Source organism: Alosa alosa, chromosome 4, assembly GCF_017589495.1.
Source record: "Alosa alosa isolate M-15738 ecotype Scorff River chromosome 4, AALO_Geno_1.1, whole genome shotgun sequence".
Taxonomy (NCBI): Eukaryota; Metazoa; Chordata; class Actinopteri; order Clupeiformes; family Clupeidae; genus Alosa; species Alosa alosa.
Window position 1 is genome coordinate 17,641,044 of NC_063192.1, and position 25,644 is coordinate 17,666,687.

Sequence of the window (25,644 nt, forward strand, 5' to 3'; positions counted from 1 at the left end):
AGATATCACATTTGCAAAAATTAGACCTACGGGTATACTGGTGTATGTCACCCAATGATGTCATTTTGAGCTACCTTAAGGAATATATTACACTCAGAACATTAAATGTAGCTTGGATTTGATCAGTAGACATGATTGATGATAATATATCTCCATTTGTCCACCATAAATGACCTAAGCATTATTTTTCAACCAGTCCACAGATTGCTCATCGGAGGAGGTTGCTCATCGGAGATATTCAGGTCTGAATATTGCTATTTTGGGGGTATTCAACAAAAATCATGTGACATAGTGGACATGTGCAGTCCTGGAATGACATCCGTCACACCTTACGCCTTGTAACTCCAGTTTTAAACTAACCTTGGATGGACCTTTGATGGCATGGATTGTTACTTTGCTGTGCTTAAATCTGACAGCAGGAGGGATGTCAACATTTTATGCAATTTTGGGCCTTTTTTTGAGGTTTTTTGGCCTAAAACAAGGAGGGGGTCCTAACTTCCCCCTGGGTTGTTTCAAATTTTGTACTATTTTGGCTTTTTGAGTTTTTAGGTGGACCCTTCAAACTGGCCAAGTTTCATCAAAATCGGTGACGTAGCATGTATCACCCCCGCCTGGTCCTCTCAAGGACACACTCTTAATTTTAAAGTTAGCTTAAAATAGCAAACGTGGCCAAAGTCAACATCACAGAACTGAACAAAATCTATTATTGTGTGGAAGATTCTGCCCATTTTTCACATAGATCTGTTTCTTGGGGTCACTGAGTGCTGTTGGTCCAAAACACCAAACAAAAAACTAAGCTCCAGTGCTACACTCTGGGGGCATGATAATGATTATATCCCCAGAGTGTAGCAATGTAGCTGCCTGGCTGCTCTTGCTGTTAGCTGCAGCAACTCCAGCTAGGTAGCACTGATTTTTTCCTACCGACAGTACTCGGTGACCTTGAGAAACAGAGATATATGTGAAAAATGGTCAGAATTCTCCTTTAAGTGTCTACAGATGCATACCCAGCGTGACCTCAAACTCCTACACTACATTTATGTGAAGGAATTCAGAGGGTGTCACAGTACTTATTTTGTTCAAAAAAGAAACAGAAGCAATGCTGTAACTTTAAAAAATATGCTTTAATTGAGTGTAATTGAAAAATCCATTCTAAACTTCCAAAAACCAGGGGATGGTTTATGTATGGGACTCTTTAAGTATGATATGCAAAAGCAGATTTGGAGTGAACTGAGTGACATTTGTAGGTGCTCATTAATGTAGTAACAACAAATTCATAATCAATACAAAATAAACCCTGAGAGGAATTGTGTGAACCACACTAATTTATATAAACAAAAGGAAAAAAAACTTTGAGCACAGAAATGATCAAATGCATGACAATGAGATCTGAAAAGAATGTGGGAAAGGAGTCATTTAGAAATTGAAAAACGTCAAAGAAAAGCATGGCATTTAAAACATTTTGGTAGATAATAAATGACAATGCTACACTGTAGTATGGGCAATTGAGAGTTGAATACAATTTTGTGATCCTTGATGTGAATTTCACTCAGCAATCATGACCATTTCTTGAGAATGGAGATGTATGCCACCATACACTCTAAATTTAAGTATCATAAGTCTCTAAAAGACCAATAAGTACAGTGGTTCACAGGCCTGAAAAGCAACAAACTGACAAATATTGACAATAAAACTGATGCACTAATAATACATTTTTGCTGACCTCAAAAAAATAATTTCTTTATGGAAGTCACCAGTACCATCTGAAAGGTAACATCCAACTGAGACAAATATGACCTCTTCAATTTGCCATACTGAATTATAGGGCCCCAACTAGACTCAATCTACTGTAGGTCTATCGCTGGACAGTCAACAATAATATAGGTCTTACAAATGAAAAAAATGTAGAACTTTTGAATGTTTAGTGGTGCTTGTGATTGACATCATTACATTCGTATATGTGAGAAAGGGATTCTTGATAGCTCTTTTTTGTGTGAACGTGAAAGCATTTCATTCAACGCATAATGGTACAGCAAAAATCATGAATTACTTTGTTTAAAAATGTTATATCTAAGCCATCTGGACCAAATATCTTTAAAAAAATACCCAACAAATATTTTGACAACAGTTATTAATATTAATTACTAAAAGAAAAGATAGCAAAATGAACAGTAGCAAAGGACTGCGCTTTTGAATACATTAACTTCATTGTTACAATATTACCAATAAACAAGACCAACTAAAAATAATAATTACCACATACAAATAATAACAACTAAACAACTATTTCTTACATTTCCCAACCAATTATGTATTTTTTTTACAGAAGTCATGTTATCAAGAAGGTTTGTGATGCAACAAAGATTTGTTTAAAACTATGAAAATAAAATTACAACAATTATATACAATGACATGTATGAACTCTCCTAAGCTTAACCATTAATGTTCCTCCATCTAAAAACACTGCCATTCCTAACCTGAAGAACATCTCCTTTATTTACTTGTTCGTCAGTACAGTTTATCAAGCTTTTGTGGACTACACAATTTCATGAAGGCAGACAGGACAGATCTAAAGCCAGTCTCCTCGCATAAGGGCATCCTACTGCCTATCCTGGGTGACTGGACAACTAAAAAAATATAGACACCTAGAAACACACACATTCTTAAATGAGTTTTAAAAGACTGCATTGCAACATTAATAAACAAGCTGGCCAAGCGGATTAAGTACACAGGGTTTGGATATCTACAGTTACTTGGGTCTAAGAGGGAGCTCTTGAAACAAACACTTATAACATTATAATACAACAGAATTCAGACAAGCATAATCACTAAAAAGATGAGTGGAGGGGATTCATATGGAGGAGGAAGGGCATGTGTACACATGTAAAGTAAAAAAAAAAAAACTAAATTTCGTACATTTCACACAGACTAGGTCACTGCAATGATAATGCTATACAAAAATGTTATTATACAAACATTTGCAGGAGTGGAGTGGGGTGGGGTAGGTTAGAAGGGATCAGGGCTAGATTAGAACAGTTTTTCCTTTATAAGGAAAACAGTCTCTTATTTTGAAACAGTGATGGTTATTTCCCTTGTTAGCACTGAAATCCCTCATCTTATGTGTGCTGTAACTGTTCCACATATAAAAACACAGAACTCAAAAGAGGCTAGATGTAAGCCTTTTGCTTTAGCTCCACACACACACACACACACACACACACACGGTGCGCAAACACATGGTGCGCAAACACATGGTGTGCAAACACACACAATTCAGATTGAATTGAATCCTCAAAAGATATAAAATCATTACATAAAAGCTTTTCTACATATGAACTCACTCAAGTCATGATAGGTTAGGTGTCAGATGAGTTCAATTCTCTATCTTAAATACACCCCCCCAACCCCCCTTATCAAAAACCAATGGGATGTTGCTTATGATAAAAATGTGAGCACTGAAAGATTTGAGGAATGAGTCATGGATGACATAGAAATGTACAAATACGGAACATCAGTCACTCAGTCTCATGCTTCATACCAGCGACGCTCTGCTCAGCTTGCAGTCTCCTCTCCCAACCGTTTACAGTCACAGCCTCTTTCAGGCAAAATAATGTACATTTCTGTTTTTTTGTTCACCACAGCTGAAGTGGAACTGGGCATCACTGCTTCGCTCCATCCTCCTGTTTTAAATCTGCCCGCCCTCCTTTTGTCCTTTCCTGTCTCTCTCTCTCTCTCTCCTCTCTTATCCTCTCAGCCTCCCATCTTCCACTGTCTGGTTCCATCTCATGTGGCAGCTTCCCCTCTCACAGGAGCAGCTTGCCGTTCCGATGGATTTTCAGGATTTTCCCAAGCCGCTGCTTGGCCGTGGCAAGTCCTTTCTTTGGACGCTTCCCTGTAAGTAGAGGACACCATAATGTTTAAATAATGTTTGTAAAGACAAAACAATGTCACAATGTTAAACGTATACTGTGTGTGTGTGTGTGTGTGTTCGTTCCAATCCACTCCTAACCTTGTCCTCCTCCAGAAGCCCCAGGGCTGGTCTGGCCAGCCGGGGATGGGGCAGAGGGTGAGTAGCTGCTGCTGTTCTGTGGAGACAGTGAGGGCCTTCTGGACGTGAGGAAGACTCCCGGCGCCATGGCGGCACTTCCTCTTGGCCCCCCGGGGCCAAAGGGGCCAGGTCCCGCCGTGTACTCGTGGTCCAGGAGGCTGGCCGAGTACGCCTCTAGCCTGCGCTCCTCCTGCACGGCCTCGGGCGGGGGCTCACTGGGCATCAGGGGCGACGGGGGAGCCAGCTCGGCCTGGGGCAGAGGTGGCGGTGGGGCAGACGGGCGCTTTTTGGTGTATTTCCGCTTGGTGGTCTTCTGATGCTCCTGTAGCGAGGGAGAGGAAAATAAAAAAAAACGCTGAGTGGTTAGACCACTTTAAGGATGGTTTATTTGTCCTGTAGTTCAGTCTCAGGGTGGTGACCATGCTGGTCACCTTCCTCACCTGTTGTGCCAGCTTGGCAGCAGCAGCCGCCAAACCGGTCTCCACAGACGCCACCCTCACTCCCTCTCGAACCGGCCTCTCCTGCTTGGGCAGTGTTGGGGTCACACGGGCTGTGCAAATGGACACACACAAAGACACACATTAGCACAGACCACAGGAGTAGAAGAAAAACAACAAACCTCTGCGGAACATCCCTTTACAGTCAGCATTTCCCATTCCCAACAGAAGACATTTGGTCCACTGAGATGAAGCGAGTAATGGACGGTCCGGAGAGCGAATGGACAATAAGGGAGAGCGAACCTGAGGAAGCCCACGACGAAATGCGTCGTTCGCTACTTATAAACAATTCCTTATATTTGACCAGTGTGCGGTGATGATCTCTATTTCTTAAAGCCTGATATTCCTGCACATCACCAGCATCTGGGACCTGAAAACAGCCAGTGCACAGGGATTTTATCTTTTTTAAGGGACAATACCTTTTGGACTCCAGGGCGAATCGTCCCAATTCCTCTTCCTTTTCATCTTTGCTTTTGAGGCATGGTCCTCCTCATCAGACTCCAGGGAGGGGTACACTGATAGACCAGTTTGAGGCACAATGTAAAACCACCCACTGACATTTATTATTACCAGTAAAATGTAAAAGTTGGTACATTTGCTACAGGTTAGGGAGGTTGAACATTCAGACCTCCCTCTAAACATGTCCACACATGTTCTTCTTGCTGAGAGCTCTCACCATATTCGGAGTCCTTAAAACAAGTCCCCAGAGTCTCCTGCTCGTCAGGGCTGTCGTCGTCGCTGAGGTGACGGGCCGGGCGCTTGATTGGGCGCTTCCCTGGCCGCTGGACCACAGCCTTCTTGTCGCTCTTCTTGGGACCCGCAACCCAGGTGGCCCGGCCCCTCTCCTTCAGCATTCCCTCGGCGGCTCCGCCGGACACAGAGAGAGGAGAGGATGACGACGATGAGGAGGAGGAAGAGGAGGGAGGGTTGGCCATGGACAGCATGCCCTGAATGGCATCTCTTGTGCTGGGAGAGGCAGGAGCCTCCTCACTTGAAAAAAAAAAAAAAAACAGGAGTTTCATGCCCTTGTATGTACAACTCCAGATATTTCTTAAACCTTCAGTGAAATATGGAGCAATACCCATAATAAAAAAACAACATTTTATTATTGCTGAAAAAAACACTTTAACTAGAATTACTGTATTAATGTAATCATTACTGTGATGTTAGACACTGAGTGTGGTTACTGTGAATATTGATGGGGCCGTATGATTAGCTAGAGTACCTGAGAGCAGAGTCCAGGCCAGCCACCTGTTTGCTGGCCTTGAGTAGGTCCAGGATCCCCCCAGCTCCACCCTTCATTGCCTGCATTGTTAGAGTCTCCTCATCCGTAGTGTAGTCCTCCTACAGACAGTTGTTATCATTAGGAGTATGTCGCAAAGATAAACAAACCCTGGCAATATCCCACAGCTGGCAGACACGGTTAAAACAAAACGAGAGGGGAGGACTGGCATCAGACTAACCTCGATATCGAAGTCCACCTCCCCAGGCTCACGCACACGATGAGGGTCTGAGCAAGGCTTAGCCCGCGGGAGTTTCCTGGGAAGTCCCACAGCTGCCGCACAGTCAGAAAGTAAAAAAACAAAAGATTGGAAAATATTCAAATATATCTTCTCAGAGGATTGCATGTTTATTCCTGACTAGAAGAGAGTGATTATGGAGGGTGAGGCATTTCAGACACAATACCTGTCCCATGCAGTACTTTCAATTTATTGTGTTTATTAGCATTTATCAGCTGAATGAGTATAGTGACATCTTTTGTATGTGTGGGCCACTGTGATATCCACAACCTTCACATCTTAGTCCAGAAATCCTATTCACTCCTGTCTCGGTACAGTTGTTTCTTAAAATGGTCTGTCATACAGACTTTTCATTCGAAAAGAAGTACCGGTAAGTGCCCTAAAATGGTTAAAAGTTTCCAATTGGATCTTCTAAACCTTTTTCAACTCTCTGAGCACAGGGAATTTAATTCCATTACTCTTTACTCCTACATGCAAGATGGAAAGACATATTTTATACTGGACTTTCTGACCCTGCTGTAATTTGCTTCCCCTCTTTTTTTCAGCTACTGGAATGCTTTGCAAGCAAAACAACAAAATAGCTTCAGACACAAAAAATGGAAGTTAGAAATTTGTGAGGGCACATATACACCTGCTCATGGGGAAAGGAAGATTCTGGATGGTTGGACATTTGTGATGGGATCAGGGAAAACCCTAGCCTGGCGAGCCAGACCCACATTAAAATGTAGGGTCTGGGCACTCACCGTTCGCAGTGCTCAGTCCGAGGGGCGGGATAATCTGTTGTCTTTCCCACCAGCGGAGCTAGTTGGCTAGTTCAAACTTTTGCCAACTTAACAAAAGCTTAACTCGTGTCACACTGTTCGCCAACAGCAACATCCATCTTATTTGTTTTCAAGTAGCAGGGAATTCAAGCCAAATAGAATTTTCATTTTTCGAGCTCACAAGCCAACAGAGAGTTGCTAGACTAGCCCTGGCAGCCGCTAGGGTGCGTCTAGATTTCTAGGTTAGGAAAACCCATCACATGGTGAAATTTAACCAACTTAAAATTCTGATTCCATCCTAGCAACATGAGAACATCAGAATCCTTAAGTTGGTGAAATTTCACCAGAGAGGGTTGAAACGGTGTAATAATCAAGGATTTTTGATTTCACCATGTGATGGGTTTTCCCAAATCCAATCACATTTTAGGTACAAGAGCAGCTTTCATCGAGAACACCTCTGGGACACACAGGATGTAGGACCTCACCCGCTAGTTTCTTTTTGTTGGGGGTTGCTTTGCGACGAGGGGGCGGTGACTCGTCTATCTGCAGCTCGTCCTCGGAGTCCATGTCGGACAGAGCCGAGCTGGGCAGCAGCGGCTGGAACTGGGAGACACGCTTGTCTCCGTTCGAGCTCGCCCCTCGACCTCCCTTCTTCCTGTGACACACCGAGAGGGAAGTGCCAAATAAGAACCAACACGTAAGAGGACGAGATATGGCAGTAAGACTGACATGGTGACACTAAACGAGTAACAACTAGGGAAAAGCACAATGGACACAGAAGCTGTGATTTACCCTAATTTGCCATTGGTCAGCACCAGCTTCAGCTTGCTCTTGTTCAGTTTGCCCTCAAAGTCATCCAGACAGGCTGAAGGCAGCTCCAACTGCAGAGAGTCAATCAGTTAGAAAACACCATGAATACAGTAATTTCAGATATGCACAGGAGACATGTTAAGTTCCTTGTGCTGTAAGTATTTCCCACAGTTGCCAATCAACAACCAAGCCTATTTAACACTACACAACATGACGCAGGACACAACGATAATGCAGTTGGCTGGCAGCAGTCGTAAAAGCGGCGCATGTTTTACCCAGGATCCGTAACAGCACTCCTCTGTACCACATGCGCCGCCTGAATGCCCAATCAAAGAGCCAAAGCAACAAAAACAAAATCCCTGACCCTAGAAGTCGCAGGCAGTGTTTGTTGTGAATTAATACGTTGGACAGCTGCAGCTATGCTATTACATTAGACAATCAAGACAAACATTTTATGAATCTCAAATCATATATTGTGAATGTTTAAATTAATACAAAAATAAATTAAAAGATCAACAAATAGAACATAAACTAAACCATTTATCCCCACATATTTGAAAATGGTGAATGAGTCTCAGAAGGGAAGTGAGATATGGAAGAGTTTGAATTGTTTGTATACTAGCGGAAGGGAATGAGAGCGTTACCAGTGTGAAACCGACTAGGGGAACTTGAGTACGACTCGGAACCAAAGATTTCAACAAGACCCCTGACAAGAGAAAGGAGTAAACCTGCCATCCTACTGATCTATTTCTGTCGTGTGTGACAAAGTAGTTTGTAGTCTGGTCCTCTTTTGCGCAGTATCTGTGCTGTTTTATAGTAATTCCTCCCAGGGAATAATCCACAAATGTAAAATCCAGAGGAATTTAAAACTTTAACTATCCATCTTCAGTGTGTTTTCTCACCGAATGTTCCCGCCACATCTCAAACACCCCTGACAACCATTCTCTCCGATAGAGCTTCCATGTGCACCTGGATGACACTCAGGTAGGCTAATATATACTCTCCCATTGCAGTTTTGACTAGACAGCCTTTTACCGTCAGCTGACTACGTTAATGTTAACCTTCCAAATACATTAGGCAAACCCCGTTGGATGCTTTTACCTTTGATCTGCTCTCTAGTATGGCCTAACATTTTCCCCATAAAGAATAAGGCAATTTTTCCAACACTGTTTGCTTAACCTTTTCCCTGGTACAATGTGTCTCGAAAATCGCTTAGTAGTAATCTCAACTCCACTAAGCACATACAATCTGAATATAATCAGGGTCTTTGCTACATTGCCTTTTGCTAAATATGTTGGATTGTCTGCTAGTAAGGGACATATAACTGAATGACAAATATATAGAGCCATGGGTAAACGTCAGTATAATGACAGGAGGGACCAACATAAAAGAAAGGAAAATCTGATGAAAATTGAGTACAGACAGGCCGACTGTGTCTCACGGCTACAGAAGTCATTTTAAAACTCCACTGTCTTCCATAATGTCTGTGGGTGTAAAATGGCACTTGGCGGTACTAATCCCAAGCAGAAGCACGATATCTGCAGCAAATGACTGTAGTAACTAGCCTATTTTGTGACTACAGGGCAGACGGAACACTAACAGGGCAGACGGAACAGGGCAGGCAGAACACTAACGGTAGAGCCTGACCTTGTTCTTGCTCTTGGCTTTATTTCCGGGTTGAAACTTCTTGAGCGTGTGTTTGGTGTGAATCTCCAGAAGGTCCAGCTCTCCTGCCTCCGTCTTGATCTCCTTCTTCAGGCTCTTCTTCTTGGGACTTGGGGAACTCACGCCTCCTCCCATGGGCATGTCTTTGGGTTTAGGACCTCTCTTCTTACCTGGGGGGCGCCCCGAGTTCGGAGGGGAGGATACCTGGGCTTTGGGGTGAGGTGTCTGGAAACCCGGTGGGCCAGGATACGGGACTCCACCACGACCCAGGTTTTGCTGGAAGATATCCTACAAAGGCAAAAAGACACAGACCAAAACATGCTGGTACTCAGACAACACATACTACAAGTGCATAACAAAACTTCTGCTAATAGATAATAGGACCATTGACTTCCACTCCTCAACCTTTCTGTCAAGTGTCAAGCAGAGAATTAGGCTCTGCACTTGTGAAAATTACATAATGCAGGGCACCACCGTCTGTGCATTTTGTAATCTATCCCTGCTCTGCCACACCTAATAACTAACAATTGCACTCTTGAAATACTGTATATAACCGATTATGCTAATCACAGCTGACCTGTTCAGTCTAGATATCTTCTTCTAACCAACCCACCTCAATCATGTGTTCAAACATGTTTTGTATATGTCTATCAGCTGAAACTGACATCACTTTGACCCGCCCCAATCATGTGTTCAATAATGTCCTGTCTCTGTCTATCAGCTGAAACTGATACCACTCAGTACTCACTCACCTCAACCAGTCGAATCTCTTTTGCCAAGTCTTTAACCAGCTGCTGCGTTTTTATGGTCTCTGGGATTTCATCTTCATGCTCAGTCAGTGACTGAAAAGAAACACACATCCCTGAGTCAGTAATCTTGCTTCTCGCTGGGTCAAGTCAACCTCACATGTACTTTATTAAATATATCCATATGTTTTAACTCATTGAGTGCCAAAAACGTAATATAACGTTTTTTTTTTTTTTTTTAATTACGAAACTAGACACTCTAACACACCTTATATGTAATTTTTGGGACCTCTGTGATGAATGGAAATTAAATATATGACGATCGAAAACTCATGAAAACGCACAATCTGGACATTTTATCTGGACATTTTATCATAACTCGGTTGCCGCTTTGGGTCGAATCAGTGACGCATGCACGTCAGGTCAAAACCAGGCCATTTTCGTGGGTCTATCACTAGGTGGCAGTCTCGCCAGGTCTCGCTGATCACTTCCCGGAAAGTTTACAGGCAACACTTCATATTTCATGAAAGACGTTATATCTCCATTTCTAGAAAAAAACCGTGATTTTGATGAAAACTAGCCACTGTTTAGCTTGGGATTTCTCAGGAACAGAGGCGTGTAGAAATACACGGTTTGCACCCACTGAGAGCTTAAAGTCTCACCTTTTAAACAAGCCATTGTATGTGTTCATAGCTATAACACAGAATATGCTGTGGCTGTACAAAAATAATCAACAATGGTCTAGATTGCTGGCACTCTAGGACAAAGCTTCCGAAAACAGCTTGGCATTCAATGAGTTAAAATGTTATGTGTGTTTGCAAGACACACTACCTCTTTACGTGTCCAGGTCCGGAAGGCGTTATTCAAAGATTTGGCTCCATGGACCAGATAACTGGCAGGATGACGTCTGTTCTCTCTCAAACCTACAGAGAACATGTGTACCATAATGGCAATGCTTTTAATGTGTATTATGAGATTGCAGGCATAGAGGACTTACTTGTAACAGTTAAAACAATCCATAAGCTGTACACACAACATATAAAATGCTCAGAAATCCAAAATAAAGACTCACCTCTGAATGTATCCAGAAGATGTTTGCCAACATACCAGCAAACGGTCTCAAAATTGGGGAATCTGAACAGGTCTGCAGTGCTCAGCCTTTTTTCAATTTCGTACGCACTACAAATGAGTATGTGAAACCACATTAAAATAGAAACATCAATGAATGAAATTAAGTCAACTTAATCATGTCAAGAACTGAACCTACCGAAGCTGCATGTCAATGTTGAGGCTGTGAAGGAAATTGCCCCCAAAAGCAAGGCAGTCAACAGGTGTGAGAACAGAATGGATCCATCCTGAAGAGGAAGTAATGGAAAAAGCAGTGTGTGAAGCATCCCTATATTTTCTGTTTCATTAAAGAAAATGACTCAACATTTCTTCCACGCATGGGACAACTCACAACATCTACTGTCACTATTAAGTATCACCAGACATCTCGGTACCTGTTGGAATGAAGAGCGTGTTTCCTTGCTTGACAGAGCACCTGTAGCACATGTCCACCTGATCGCCAAAGAACATCTCATTCTGATTGGACGACGAGCTCCAGCGCTCAAACAGGGCCAGGTTGGCAGGGGTGGGACGGATTAGGTAGAAGATCTTCTCACCCTGACAGAAACATTTTTTAAAGAATTCCATCACAGCATATTTGACTGCCTCTTTATAGTTTGCCACTGCATTGTAGGGGTGTAAGAAAATATTGATAGTTTTGAATATCACAATATTTTATTCGGCAATGCTGTACCGATTTTCAAAAACATAATATTTTTTTTTAATTTATTAATGTTAACATGCAATTTTGTTATTGACATAGGCAGAACTGTCCTGTACAGTATACTGAATTGTTTGTCTAAAGCTATTACTTACATTTTGTATCTTAAATGCGTATGTCTTCTTTATAATATGTAAATATTTTTTTAATATCTTTCTAATCTTAGACTTAAAAATTGCAATATATCGCCTTTCACCCAGTATTGAAATATATCGCAATACATAGAATCGTAATGTATCGTGATGCGCATCGTATTGCCAGATTCTTGACAATACACAGCCCTACTACTTAGTTGAGCATATTTTTTTTTTTTTTTGGGGGTTCATACAGCTGGCTTACTCACTCGTAGAACATGATACCACACAGAGGTTCCTCCAAAGTCAATGTGGAAGTCTGTGTAGCTGTCCTTCACACCCATCAAGCAGTACTTCTGCACGTTGGGCCTTTCAAACACAGACTCTTCAGGCCACAAGTTTTCCACCCACGACAACTTCCTTACTATCTTTGGGGTTTCTACCAGGTTAGACAACCTTAAGGACAACATTTGAGACACATTATAAATTACAGATCTAAGAGCAAGTAAAAGATCAACAGTTGGAGGATCTTACAACGCAGCTACAAAAAAACAAGCGGAATGCTAATATACAGGAGCAAAATAAATAAATAAAACAAATGAACTGATAAGAAAGAGACATATGGACATACTTGGTTTCTGAGAACTCAAGGCTGATCACATTGAGCACTCGGTCTCTGTTGGGGCTGTTGTAGTACTCAACAAAATCCCCAAGTCTCATCTTTAGGTCAGCTTGGCGGCAAACATCAATCACATCAATCTCCTTGTCACCACCTGTAAACACATCAAAATGAAGCATGAACCACAACTCAAGGGGTTTTCCCCACAAAACACAAAAAAAATATGTAAAAACTATGAATGTAGGAAAAGTTTAAAACTACAGTATGACTACAGATCCTCTTCCTCTAAACTTTCTGACAGCTACATATGGACTGTTATGTTCCATTTTTGGGAGTGTTGTGATTTACCATTTTGTTCTGTATGACTTTATTTTAACTAGAAGAGTAACGGTACAGAAAAGCCATGGTTTGGGTCATACCAGTGGTAGAGAAAACAGAGAGGCGACACTCCCATAAGAGACCGTGGAAAAAGACGGCAGCGCATGTCAGTTTCCTGATTATGGAAGTTTTGGAACTGAAAACGACCAATCACTTGGTCAGTAGTCAATGAGTTACTACATTACGCCCTCCAGTATCCAGAAATACATCCCACCCTCCTGCGATACAGCATACAGTCATTCAGCACAGGTTTTTTTGGAATTTTGATTGCGTGGCGGGGTCATCAGAGTGTCGCAACTCTCTCTTTCTATGGCTCTGGTTCATACTACAGTTTGGACAAAATAGTTTGGTACAAATTCAGTACAACAGAAAAAGAAAGAAAAAAATGCAATACCTCTCTTGAGACCCTACCTGACTCGGTCAGTAAAACATTTTAAAATATTTTTTTTTTCTGGAACAAACATTAAAAAGGAGCCTGAATCTACATTCTTGGAATCCAAATTAGGGTTTCTCCCTGTTAACAAAACACACCAGAAGACACTGTGTGGTTGTTTTAAATAGAGCTCTAAGGCTTTGAAGGCCTTAACTCAAAGTCCCACTGGAAATTATTCAATTCTACAGAGAAGCTGTAATTGAGTGTTTCTCAATGTGACAGCATGGCTGTATTCATCTACATCAGAAACGTCTTCAAATGATGAAACACAGCCGTATTAATAATGCATTGGTTATAGCACCTTAAACTACCACTTTCAAATTGGGAGATGTTTTTTTACCAATGTAGTGCGCCACATCACTGACAGCAAAAGATGATGGGGGCAGGCTCATGCCCAGGCCATCCCTCCTCAGGACCATGACAGGGACACTGAAGGAATGCTCCTCCAGAAACTCCACTGTGAGCTGGGCCCCAGTCGGCTTCAGGAGGATCTCGTCCGCACTAACAAACACACATGCACTCATCTGTGAGTCACAATATTCAAGGTCGAAACTGACAGCCACTACAATAGTGCTCACTGGTAAAAAAAAAAAAAAAGAATTTAGAGAAACCAATAGAATCTAGATAGTAGAAGTCCAAATAAATACAGAATCGACATGTTAACTTCTGAAATTACAATTGGCCTAGATATTGTTGGTGTGAGATGGGGGGAAACAATGCTTTCAACAAAAGATGACTGGCTTAAAATTGTTACTTTGGGAACGTGCGGCTACGTAACTCCCTCACAAACTGGGCGCTGCCAGTCTTCACTGGTCGGCTTGGATCCCTCACTCCACCGCCTACATCTGACTTGTGAGCCCCACGTCGCTTACGCACTACAAAAACAGACACAGAAGAGCAGTCAGATGAGAAATCAAAAGGCAAGGTCAAGATCTATAGGAGATCAGAAAGTAACAAAACAGTTGTGGCATAAATGGTTGAAACGTAATATAAAAGAGACATGTATTACTGATACTTACTGACAGAGGGGCCATGTGAAACCTGACAATTGGGACAATGATAGAGGTCAATCTCTGCAGCCTTGTCCTCCTCTACACCAACACAACTGGGAAATAAATGAAAGAGAGAAAAAAAAAAGTTTTTAAAACATTTTGCTCCATAAGCAAATCAATAGGTCCACAGTTAATTTATTAATCTCCTGAAAATGTCAGTTGAGCTCACCTTCCATGAAACCAGTCTTGACAAACATCACACTCAATCATGAAGCGTGTCACATCATAGGGAAGTCGGCACAAGCAGTATACAGGAACTGAAGCCATGCTGACTCCGTGGATAATATTCTGGTGTTCTGTTCACAGACTGCTGTAATCTCAAAGCAAACTGAACTGCGAGTTCTGGATTTGTGCAAATGCACAATTAGCAGGTCACCAAGCAGGATTCTGAAGATTTTGTGGCAACAGTGGACTTCCTCCAGCTGATGACCTGAGACGTCAAAGAGAAATTCAGGACTCACCTGAGGCACTGTGTTAACTAACAAATGATGTGACACCTGTGACAGAGTAAATGAGTACGTGTTAGAATACCTTTATATATAAGTATACAGTCTACACATTACTACACTGTGCTCTGATGAAGAAAAACCATCATATTATGGCAAATGAAAAATGTCGGCAGAAAACAACGTTATACTGCTATTAGACCCATTGCGCGCTGATGTGTGATGAGGGTATTGTTTGAGATGCTCTCAACGTTAAATCAGTCAACTCTAGACAAAACATAGCTCATGGAGAACGCCAAATTGCAGACTACGTTCTCATATCTAATTTCCACTTACATAAGGCACAGTGTAGTAATTTAGCTGGCCAACTACATTTTTAACTATCTGGGAGACGATCAGTCATCGGGTGGTGCGTCAGTAAATTCAAAAACAAGGCGGTATGCTACAGTAACATAGCACAGTAACGTTAACGTTAGTGTTTAAGGCCTCGCAGTAAAATGATGCAATGCTTAAAACGCAATAACTCCAAATTAATAAGCAATAAGGTACGCGTGAGAATAATCCCAGGCAAATTAAAGGGAGGTTTATCTGTCAACCCGCACCTCGCTTGCTAACTGTCAAAATACTCCAAGCTTTACACGCTGTAGCTGTAACTTATGCTAACTCTACAAGCCATAACTGAGTTGCAAGAGTATCAATAAGGTTTGATGTGTTTAGAGCAAAGTGCATGACGAGTAATTTTGTTAACCTTGGCTGAAGTTACACTGAGTAGCTTCATAAATGGACTCAGAATATTCGTCTGTTGTTTGTTTTGCATAAATAACATGGTGCTATCTTGCAAGCTAGTGAATCCTTGGTGGGCTCCAGCTACATAACATGCTAACACTAAATGTTAGCCGACTTGAACGTGAAAGTTGAGAACTAACTGCCTAGCACTGGCCATATTATTTCAATGCAAATTAAGTATGCAGTAAGCTAGAACTAGCTAGCAGTGCTAGATTTAGTTCTAATAGCCTGCCAGCTAACGTTACAAACTAGCTTGAATAGCTGGCTAAATAGCTAGTGTTGTCCTAACGTTAGCCCTTTAAGCTTTCCCAAACTTACAGAAAATAAACACTTCAGCCACTAAATTTGCAAGTGACCAGGATGCAAGCTAGACAGGACAGCAAATTGTCCCTAATATTAATACATCTGGCTAGCTAGGAAGAAAAAAAAGTAAGCCCAAACACGTAAACATTACAGCACGCTATCGATAGCTAACATGGTTTACATAATTAACGTTAGCCCCTGTTACACGTAGCAAGGTGCTTGCTCTTACTTTAATACAAATAACACTGTCGAGCTGTAGACGTTTTATAGTTTACCTGGCTAAACTCTTGAATTGCTATTTGTAAGCAAACACAAACAATTATCTACTCCGCAAGATACGTTGCAAACTAGCTAACGTAAGCCAGCTAATAGTAACCTGAACCTGAACCTAGCAAGCACACAAGCCAATAGTGAGCTATTTACAAGTGATAAGATTACTCAAATCTGACTCAGATGCTAAAAGACTTATTAAGTTGGTCAACTAAATACAATACAACGTAAAAACATGCCACAGAGAGTCCTAGATAGTTACTGTAGTCACTTAATAACGAGGCACAGAAAATGCATCTTACCGATTGCAAATTGTCACAGGCTGCGCCAGAGCCAAGAGTTCCATGGCGGTGGGAATTCGTACGAAAACCCGAGGCTCAAAGCGGCCTATTTCTAATCGCAAGTATTTGTTATTAACCGTTTATCTTACATTACTGCTTGTGAATATACAGGAAAAACAAATCATTCCTCAATGTGTTATCCTAGAAGTAAAACAAATCAGCCTGAAAATGCGAATTCTAAAACAATTCTGACATAAAGACTCGTAGTGCAGCTGTGCCATTTCAATCCATCCGCGGAGCGACCACTGTCTACAGTTCTGTGAACAATAAAGTTCGTTTTCATTGGATGCTAAGGCCAGTTGGCTAAGCCAAATAATAAGATAGATGTAGGCCTACTCTGACAGAACTCAGACTTGTTCTTGGTGCTTTATAGTAACTTAAACCATTCTGAATAACAAAAATTGCTTTATGCTTGCTTTTCAATTATGGCTTCAATTAATGTTTCACTTTCAAGTTGAAGTTAAGTTTCCACCATCCTCAGTCATCAACATCAGTTAGCATTCAGTCGCCTAGTTTATTTGAATGTGCAGGGGCAGAGGTCAAGTATGAATTTGATCATTATTATTATTATTATTATTATTATTAGTTAATGGAAATCGTTGTATGTTTGTTTAATTTCGGGCTTCCCTAGTTAATTTTGCACACAACTTTAGTCATGCACAGAATGATGTTCTCTCTTGTAAGCCTTAAATAAGTCAAAGTCTGTTGTCAAACATAAGGCTACATGAAGTTTGTATGGTAAAGAAATTGTAATTGATTGAAGTCCTTTCTATTGTAATTTGCATAAGATATGCAACATTTATAACATTGGCCTATTTTAATGAAATAATGAAATGTGTGGAGAAAATGGAGCAGACATTGGACTAATCACGTTAATGTAAGAACGAACACAAAGTTATTTAAAACTCTGAATGCAGCGAAATATTATTATATTATTCATTTTGTCACACTCTTGTATAAACCTGTATCAAACTGTGTATACAAAATATATGTAAAAATATATATATAAAAGAACATATTATTTTTGACGAAATTAATAATATTTCGCTGCATTCAGAGTTTTAAATAACTTATATATATCTTTCTTGGGGGGTGCTTTTTGACTTTCAGATAGGACAGTGAAGAGTGTCAGGAAGCAAGTGGGAGAAAGATATGGGGTGGGACTGTAAAATTCAAGTCAGATTCAAACCCTTGTTCCTGTGGGCACTTGGACCCGAAGGTGGTGTGGATGCTACTACCACTTGCGCCACAGCACCCCCGATAAGCCTTAGTTCTACAGAGGACTCAGTATAAGGCCATAGATCACTACTTTTAGATTAGAGATGTATGAAGAGTGTAGACAGTTAATCCTAGAATTATATTAATTCTCTGACATCACAGAAAAAATGACAGCCTTAAAACTGACCAGCAGGTGGCAACACAGGCTTAGTGTTATCAGAGCCGAATAGAGAGCACTATCTACGAGAAGCCCCTGGCTGCGGCTTGCAGATCAGCACTGAGTGTTATAGGGGTACCAGTACCACAATACAATGTAACACTCATGTAAGGAGTATACGGATTGTTAGTCATTAGGCATCCTTTGATTGCAGAAGGGTTATTTATTTCAAAGAGAGTGTGGTAATAATTAATGGTAGTAATTATTTATTTATTTATATACTCTTTTGATCCCGTGAGGGAAATTAGGTCCCTGCATTTATCCCAATCCGTGAATTAGTGAAACACACTCAACACACAGTGAGGTGAAGCACACACTAATCCCGATGCAGTGAGCTGCCTGCTACAGCGGCGCTCGGGGAGCAGTGAGGGGTTAGGTGTCTTGCTCAAGGGCACTTCAGCCGTTCTTACTGGTCGGGGTTCGAACCAGCAACCCTCCGGTTACAAGTCCGAAGCGCTAACCAGTAGGCCAGCTGCCCCTTATCTATTGTATTTAATTATTCTAGCCTCTTCAGCATATTACTGGTTCAAGAGTGAGAAAAGATTCCTCACAAGAATTTCTGATATCTTATACCCCTTCCTTCAATAAATTATAACACTGAAGAAGAGGGGCCACCGCCATCACACCCCCACCCCATGCTGAACTTATGTTGACTGCGGTGACACATTCAGTTCCCTGATCCAAAGTGGGTGTGGGAAATTATGGATGTCTCCCGATCTGCCCCCACATCTGCCATGGTGGCCCTGGCCCCGGCCCTGGGGTTGGAGTTGGGGGTGATTTGGCTTCGGCAGCAGTCACAGGATTGATGAATTGATTGCAGCACCGCTGCCACTGTGTCTGTGCCCTGGGTGAGGACGCCTCGGTTACGGCAGGGAATCCCAGCTATGGCACCCGCCGTGGTGCCGCTATTGTAGCCGGCCTGCAGGGGGCCGCGGGGGCTGGCAGCCCAGGGAGCACTCCTGACCCACATACTGCTGTCACGTCCCTGGAGACACAGTGCAAGTAGGAACAGGTTGAGAGTAAGTGTGTGTGTGTGTGTGTGTGTGTGTGTGTGTGTGTGTGTGTGTGTGTGTGTGTGTGTGTGTGGACGAGAGGGAGTCAATGTGGGCACCTCTCTGGGAAAGCCTTCCCACTTTAAAAGTTTTTTGAAAGTTGGAACCTTAATCAGTGGCAGCCCAAGTAAATCTACCCTTTAAATGAAAGTGTTTATGAAGGCTCTGGATATACTAAACTATACAATTATGAGGTATGATTACCGTACATCTATTTGTGCAAACATGAATAATAAAAAAACAAAACATTTATAACATTCTGTGGTCACACACAGTGTTGTTACCAGTGGTATATAGACAAATTCTATAATTACACACTTATGTTTCTTTTCTCAAGAGAACCTTGGAGAGAAACCATCCACTTCTCGAATTGCACATTTAACACATAACTACAGTGACTTCTTGGCCCATAAATACACACAAGATTTGAATGATTGTTCATACATAAAATCTTTATTTGATGCACACGGTAAATGAAAATGTCTTTGAAGTTGTTAAGATTTTGGTATTGGTACCAATCACTGAGCCTAGCTCAAACACATTATGTCATCTTTACCTTTCGTCTCAATATTAATCCTAATCTGGGAAAAAGTATTTAGTACCACGTTACCTTATTCAAACACTACTTCTCATAGGATTATAATACATTGTCATTTAATAAACATTTTCATTTCAGTAGTATTTACATACATGAATGACCCTGGAATTTTAAAATAACCTCAAACATATCAGTGGACAACCACACCAATGACCAGCACACCCAGATGTAATATGATGCAAGAGTTCTACTATGCTCAGCAGGCAAACATGATCACCTCCTACACATGAAGCACCACAATTCAACACTGTAATGGCTGACCACAGTTTATGAGTAAATCATAATTGTATGTTGCTAAAATCAGTTTTTTCAGTCATCTTAAATAACAGACATTAACACATCATTAGAGGCAGTAGAGGAAAACGTAAGATTATCAAAAGCGTCTGTGAAGTTTTTACTCTCTACTCTCATTTTCCCATGATAGTAGTCTCAGGAATGTCTACAGGGGTGATATTACAATAACAGTGGCATTGCCATTGACCATTGATTATTCAAGAAAAAGACACATGCACCTCAAACTCTTTGTCCTGTGTATATAATAAAGAAGAGAGAAAGTCTGACCATGACGGCCATAATAAACTGGTTGTACATAACCGTAAAAGAGGTAGCACAAAACATCAATAGACGAAATTATTAATTTTTCGCAATTGGTAAATCCTCAGAATAGTCATTATCGAGTGATGTTATTGTTGTTATTTTTTCTGAAGCTTTAGGCTGATATTTCTCTGATCCTCAGTCTGACAACCATAAATACATTACTCACTTGGAAATAATTAAATGAGGATTTAATTATGGTCCTCTTTAGGACAAAGTACATTTAACATATCTTTTGAAGAAACTTCTGAGGGTCCTTAACGTGTTCTATTTGACACAAGTAAGTCATATATACTCTTTGTGTGATAAGTACATACTCCCACTGAAATTAAAAAGTCAAATATCTGTAGGCTACAAGTGAATATGCTATTAGCAGTGTGATGATATTTCAACACTCTAGACCACATGCAACATCAGCAGAGAAGCAGACAAGCCATTGGGTAATAAGCCATCACTTGTGCTTGGCATTTTAATACTTGACTTAAGACCTAAAACCCTCACCATATAAAGGCCAAAGGAGCCATGTTCTAAGCTTGGAAATGGTGCTTAATTGGAAATGGTGCTTAATTAAGCTATTTGGATCAAATGTTTCCTAAATGTAATGAATGGTATACTGTCCTTAAAATAAATAGTCTGCGGATTTATCAAATTCAAAATGTATATTGAACCATCAACCCATTCGATACAAGAGAATGCACATCTACTTGTTGATACCTGCTGCCAATCTTTATGTTTCCAAAGCAGAAAAACAAGAGCTGTTTACATAACAATATTCCCAACACATGGCTGTAGCCATCATAGAAAAATTGAAATGATGTTGGAGAGCATTCAAACATTTGTGGAATATCCACCACACAAGACCACAGCTCATCTCCAACCAACCCATCATTGATTGGGTTGTTGAGTTTGGTGGAGAGTCAAATCTTCGCTGAAGTGTCTTTTGAAAGGAAACAATCTAATTAAATGCAGTGAGACACAAGATTGTGTGAATTTAACCATATGCCAGAGACAGGAAATAGTCAGAAGTAGAATTAATAATTTTATATTGCACTGCAACAATGATTAATTTATGATAAACAAAAGAAAGCAAGACTGGGTGATTGATGAAAATGCTATTGTATTTCCTTTCCTTAGTTATTTGCAATTCGTTATAGCTTTCCTGACAAGCTAGAATGTTCTCAATTAACATTATACATTTGTTCAGAATCGCATAACAGTACATTACGATATAACGGTGGAAGCCAGCTTCTCAGATTCAAAATCTGAACAAAAGTAAACATCACAAACACCACAAAAACATCTCATTGTCATAATAGCTCCTTTGCACCTCAGATAGAGATAATGATGTCTATACAAGTCGGCTTAGCACAAAAGAAGAGGAGGTTAAGAGAGGAGTGAAGAGGGTCAGTTGTAAACTCCGTTCTGGCCTCCCACCCCCCATCTCATCCTGTCAAGAGAGCAGGAAACTCCCATCAGCACTGCTTCTCTGCTGAGGCGCTGGCTCAGGGCTCTCCTCACCGCACTGCCAGCCTGGCAGGCAGGCAGGCCTCACTTCTTGTTCTTGAGCTGGTTTGCCAGCCAGTCCAGGCCCTCGTACAGGCCGTCGCCGCTCGTGGCACACGTGGCCTGGATGTACCAGTTACGGTGGCGCAGCGAGTGAAGGCCCAGCTTGTCTGTGATCTCAGCAGCGTTCATAGCATTAGGCAGGTCCTATTGGGCAACCAGAAAGGGTTTAGAGAGAGAGAGAGAGAGAGAGAGAGAGAGTAAGTAAGGGCAAGAGCTCAAATAGGAAGAAGAATTATGTAGATGCTAAAAAGAGTCACTTCTGGCATCGTCAGTGTGCCATTCACAGCAAGTTTGGATCGCTCGTGTAGAGCTTGGAGTGACGGTAACACAGTGGAGCTCTCTTGCCTGTTTGTTGGCAAAGACCAAAAGCACAGCATCCCGGAGCTCGTCCTCTGCCAGCATCCGCATTAGCTCCTCGCGGGCCTCATTCACCCGCTCACGGTCATTACTGTCCACCACGAAAATCAGACCTGGGAGAAACGCACAAGATGGGGCCACAAACATCTGGATGAAACCCATGACTCAATCCCTCTTGTCACTGATTCATAGATGACAGACTGTAATGACTGCTGAATTATTTAAATGTCAACAGTTTAAAGAGTTCAACCAAGTTTGTCATAGGTTGCATACATTTTTATAAATTATGGAACACTGACAGCTGACAGCAACTATATTGAATTTTATGGTGGCCATGCTCCAACAGTAATAAACAAAACTTTGGGACATTACATGACAAAAAGATGACAGATTTATCACATGCTGCAAGTGTTTGTGTCTTAATATGAATGTGGCACTCAAGTCTCAGTCCGATTTCCTTGTCATTTGATTGCTCTGGACAATGGATCATCTATGGCCAAATCGTGTCATAGTTTTTGTCAGAAATAATGCAGCAATTCTGTTTTGGTGTCTAGGGGTCAGGTCCACCTACCCTGTGTGTTCTGAAAGTAGTGCCTCCATAAGGGTCTGATCTTGTCCTGGCCGCCGACATCCCACACTGTGAAGCTGATGTTTTTATACTCCACTGTTTCCACATTAAATCCTAGGCAGGGAAGGCACAGAGGTGTTGGAATTAATGTCTACGACCGAAACCGACCACAACCTTTCACCAATCAACACACAGCTATTGTTTGTGCTGTACTACTGTAGAGAGTCTTTAAGAAATCAATACCGATGGTAGGAATGGTTGTGACTATTTCGCCCAGCTTGAGTTTGTATAATATAGTTGTTTTCCCAGCCGCGTCCAGGCCAACCATCAGAATCCTCATCTCCTTCTTGCCAATGAGGCTCTTCAAGAGGTTGCCAAAAATGTTGCCCATGTTCACTGGCTGGCCTTCTCTGCAATAAGACTGAAGCATAAGGCAGCATTAACACTGCTATCCATGGTATTCGTTTTTTTTCCCTTAAATTGTTGTTGAGGTTAGGGCTCATGGACTGAATATGTAGTTCAAAGCCATTGTGCATATTATATTGTAATGCTGTCATTTTGCATTTAGGAAATGAGATAATTGCAGAATCATGGTGAAACATCACTCAGAATAAATGGATCACAGTGAAAAGAACAATATAATCATGCTACAACGACCAAACAGAGACAAAATTACAAGGATTATTTGCCTGTGGAAACATTCTTAGAATCAGTGACCCATGTATGAGAAGCAAGTCTGTGTGATCCATTTAATTGAAAAACGACAGTTTAAGACAACCCTTAAAGGCAATACTAGAATTTTGACATTAAACCTGAGACATTGGATTTTGTAAACTTGGATAGCATCCATCCAATCATGTTCCATTCTCCACCTCGTTCCCTTTCGCACTCCTCCACCTACCAAGGGAACAGCCAGAGAAACTTGTGAACCACAAAGTAGTTACCCTGGTGTGTTCAACCGCAAAAACATGTAGGTCACAACAGGCCATTTGCTGCTACTAAGGACATATTAACAGCTCGTTACAACACCCCAAGGGAAATTAAAAATGCACCTTAGCAGGCAGCTGACCTGACAAAACCTACCAACGCAATCTGCGCTGAATGAAGAAACGGAAAAAACATGACTGCTTTCAGGTTTGCTATCATCACACGTGCGTCCTGTGAGCTGAAGGAAAGGAGAAGGGTGTGATAAAGGTGACAATTCCAATGAGCGTGGATGGATGCTGTAAAAACGAAGTTTTCTCTCCTGGCAACCCACGATTGTAACCTAGAGAGGATGTGTGGCAATTCAGGGAAGAGCTAAAACATTTTCTATGGAGAAAAAACATCCACTGATGGAGGTATGTTTTTTGTCATGAATTGAGGTTTTAAAGGCTATGTATCATCCTCACCTTTCCACTAGTCACGACATCGTGAAGACGGCGAGGTGGCCTAGCGTAGCCTACATGTAGAGAACTTGCATTAATTTGCAAGGATACCGTGCTCAAAGATGAATAATGAATGTTTTACAACCTGTAATGTTTCCTCATCCTCCCCCTCACACTACTAAATGTGCCCATCTTATAGCGCAACCCGACTTACCTCTGACAGCGGCACTGGATGATAACTGGCAAGTCGCCACCGGCTGCTCTCGCGATGTATGTAAGACGCATTCATATGAGCGGAGGCTCGAGACTCTCGCGATACGGTGCTGCTGCTGCAACACCACATCTGTATAGTGAGGATGGAGGTGGGTACCAGAATTTACATTTCTGATTCTGAACTTGTTAGTAGTGAACATCAGTCTTCCAAATTCGTAATCGTCTAAAGAATCCAGCTTTTCCTCCTTACCCCACCACATCTCTCCCTCCATGATGGAAAGTCAGCCAGTTCACTGAGTGATTCAGGCACCCCACCAAATGTCACTAACATCAGCACCAGGGAGCATTTCTATTCTTCCTAAACCTAAACAGTCAGTTGGAAATGACGGAGGGCCAGAATTGGAGACATACACATATTGTAATAAATTATTCAGCCAAGACCAGACTTCATGAATAACTAACCTGCAAGATGTTAGGCTGCCAAATGTGACATTTGGCAGCCTAACATGTGTCAGGGGAGTAAGTGTTGAAAAACAATAGAGAATTGGGATTAAAACTGATTTACTTTGCAGAGGGAATGACACAAGAACATGTGTGGCATAGTTTGTTGAATTATGATTAGTGTTTGTTATGTGTGATTGTAAACAGTGGCCATAGACAGATTGCTTTAGGCCGGTAATGGCTTGAGTGAAGATAGGCCTTTTTAAGGTCTGCACCATGCAAATCATTAGAAGTTTCCCATTGCAGTGCTAATTCACAAAAGACAAACTCAGTAGCTGTTTTCTTACACACATACTTAGTTGTTTTTGTCAGTCCGTGTGTTTTTCCTGTCAGTGATTATTTTCAAACCAAACTTTGCCTGACTTTGTCAGAAGCTCATGAATATCCACGGCGTGTTTAACTCCTTTCAGACTTCCTTCAGCGTCGCCTGTGTCACCACCTCTCGCAGACACATCGCAGTGATGCGTCAGAAGTGGCTCTCCCTCTGTCCCCTCACATGCCCCACCGGCTGTCAGTGGCTTTGTGATAGATGTGTTTATCAATTCGGCGGTCGAGGCCCGGGAGAGAAGGAGCGGAGCAGATGTTTGCAGCTGCACACCAGATTACGGGGTGGAGTGCTGAGTGGGGGATGGAGGGGGGTGGGTGGGTGGAGAGGGAGCGTGCCGTGTTTGTGTGTGTTGGGACCTTGCGGGGGTTACAGGGGGGTTACAGTGGGTAGGGGTGGCGGTAGGAAGACTTGAAGGGGGTGGGAGTGGGACTTATAATTTAAAGGAGCCCTTCCTCTGAAGTGCATGCCAAACTGAACCCCAGCAAACACAA

The 25,644-nt window shown here is 41.7% G+C and overlaps 2 protein-coding genes across 5 annotated transcripts; both read right to left on the bottom strand.

Annotated features, from left to right (window-relative positions):
- Nucleotides 1–1,102: 1,102 nt before the first annotated feature.
- On the bottom strand, nt 1,103–16,864 carry phf8 (PHD finger protein 8). Of its 2 annotated transcripts, none has more exons than XM_048241111.1 (22): nt 16,536–16,864; nt 14,598–14,858; nt 14,396–14,481; nt 14,131–14,251; nt 13,717–13,877; nt 12,578–12,719; nt 12,216–12,402; nt 11,547–11,709; nt 11,312–11,399; nt 11,117–11,223; nt 10,876–10,967; nt 10,051–10,140; nt 9,281–9,586; nt 7,616–7,704; nt 7,309–7,478; nt 6,006–6,097; nt 5,768–5,886; nt 5,219–5,532; nt 4,962–5,057; nt 4,486–4,595; nt 4,007–4,367; nt 1,103–3,889 (listed from the first exon to the last, which is right to left on the bottom strand). In XM_048241111.1, exons 2-22 carry the CDS (start codon nt 14,693–14,695, stop codon nt 3,801–3,803), a joined length of 3,081 nt encoding a protein of 1,026 aa, XP_048097068.1. In that variant the 5' UTR covers nt 14,696–14,858; nt 16,536–16,864; the 3' UTR covers nt 1,103–3,800. The 2 variants fall into 2 exon arrangements, with proteins under 2 accessions (XP_048097068.1, XP_048097067.1); XM_048241110.1 differs by having other exon boundaries at nt 14,598–14,925.
- A 4,033-nt stretch (nt 16,865–20,897) lies between these two features.
- On the bottom strand, nt 20,898–24,401 carry arf3a (ADP-ribosylation factor 3a). 3 transcript variants are annotated; one of them, XM_048242053.1, is made up of 5 exons: nt 24,326–24,401; nt 22,988–23,165; nt 22,748–22,858; nt 22,165–22,289; nt 20,898–21,963 (listed from the first exon to the last, which is right to left on the bottom strand). In XM_048242053.1, exons 1-5 carry the CDS (start codon nt 24,398–24,400, stop codon nt 21,802–21,804), a joined length of 651 nt encoding a protein of 216 aa, XP_048098010.1. In that variant the 5' UTR covers nt 24,401; the 3' UTR covers nt 20,898–21,801. The 3 variants fall into 3 exon arrangements, with proteins under 3 accessions (XP_048098010.1, XP_048098012.1, XP_048098011.1); XM_048242055.1 differs by lacking the exon at nt 24,326–24,401 and adding an exon at nt 24,136–24,318; XM_048242054.1 differs by lacking the exon at nt 24,326–24,401 and adding an exon at nt 23,557–24,123.
- Between the last annotated feature and the right edge of the window lie 1,243 nt (nt 24,402–25,644).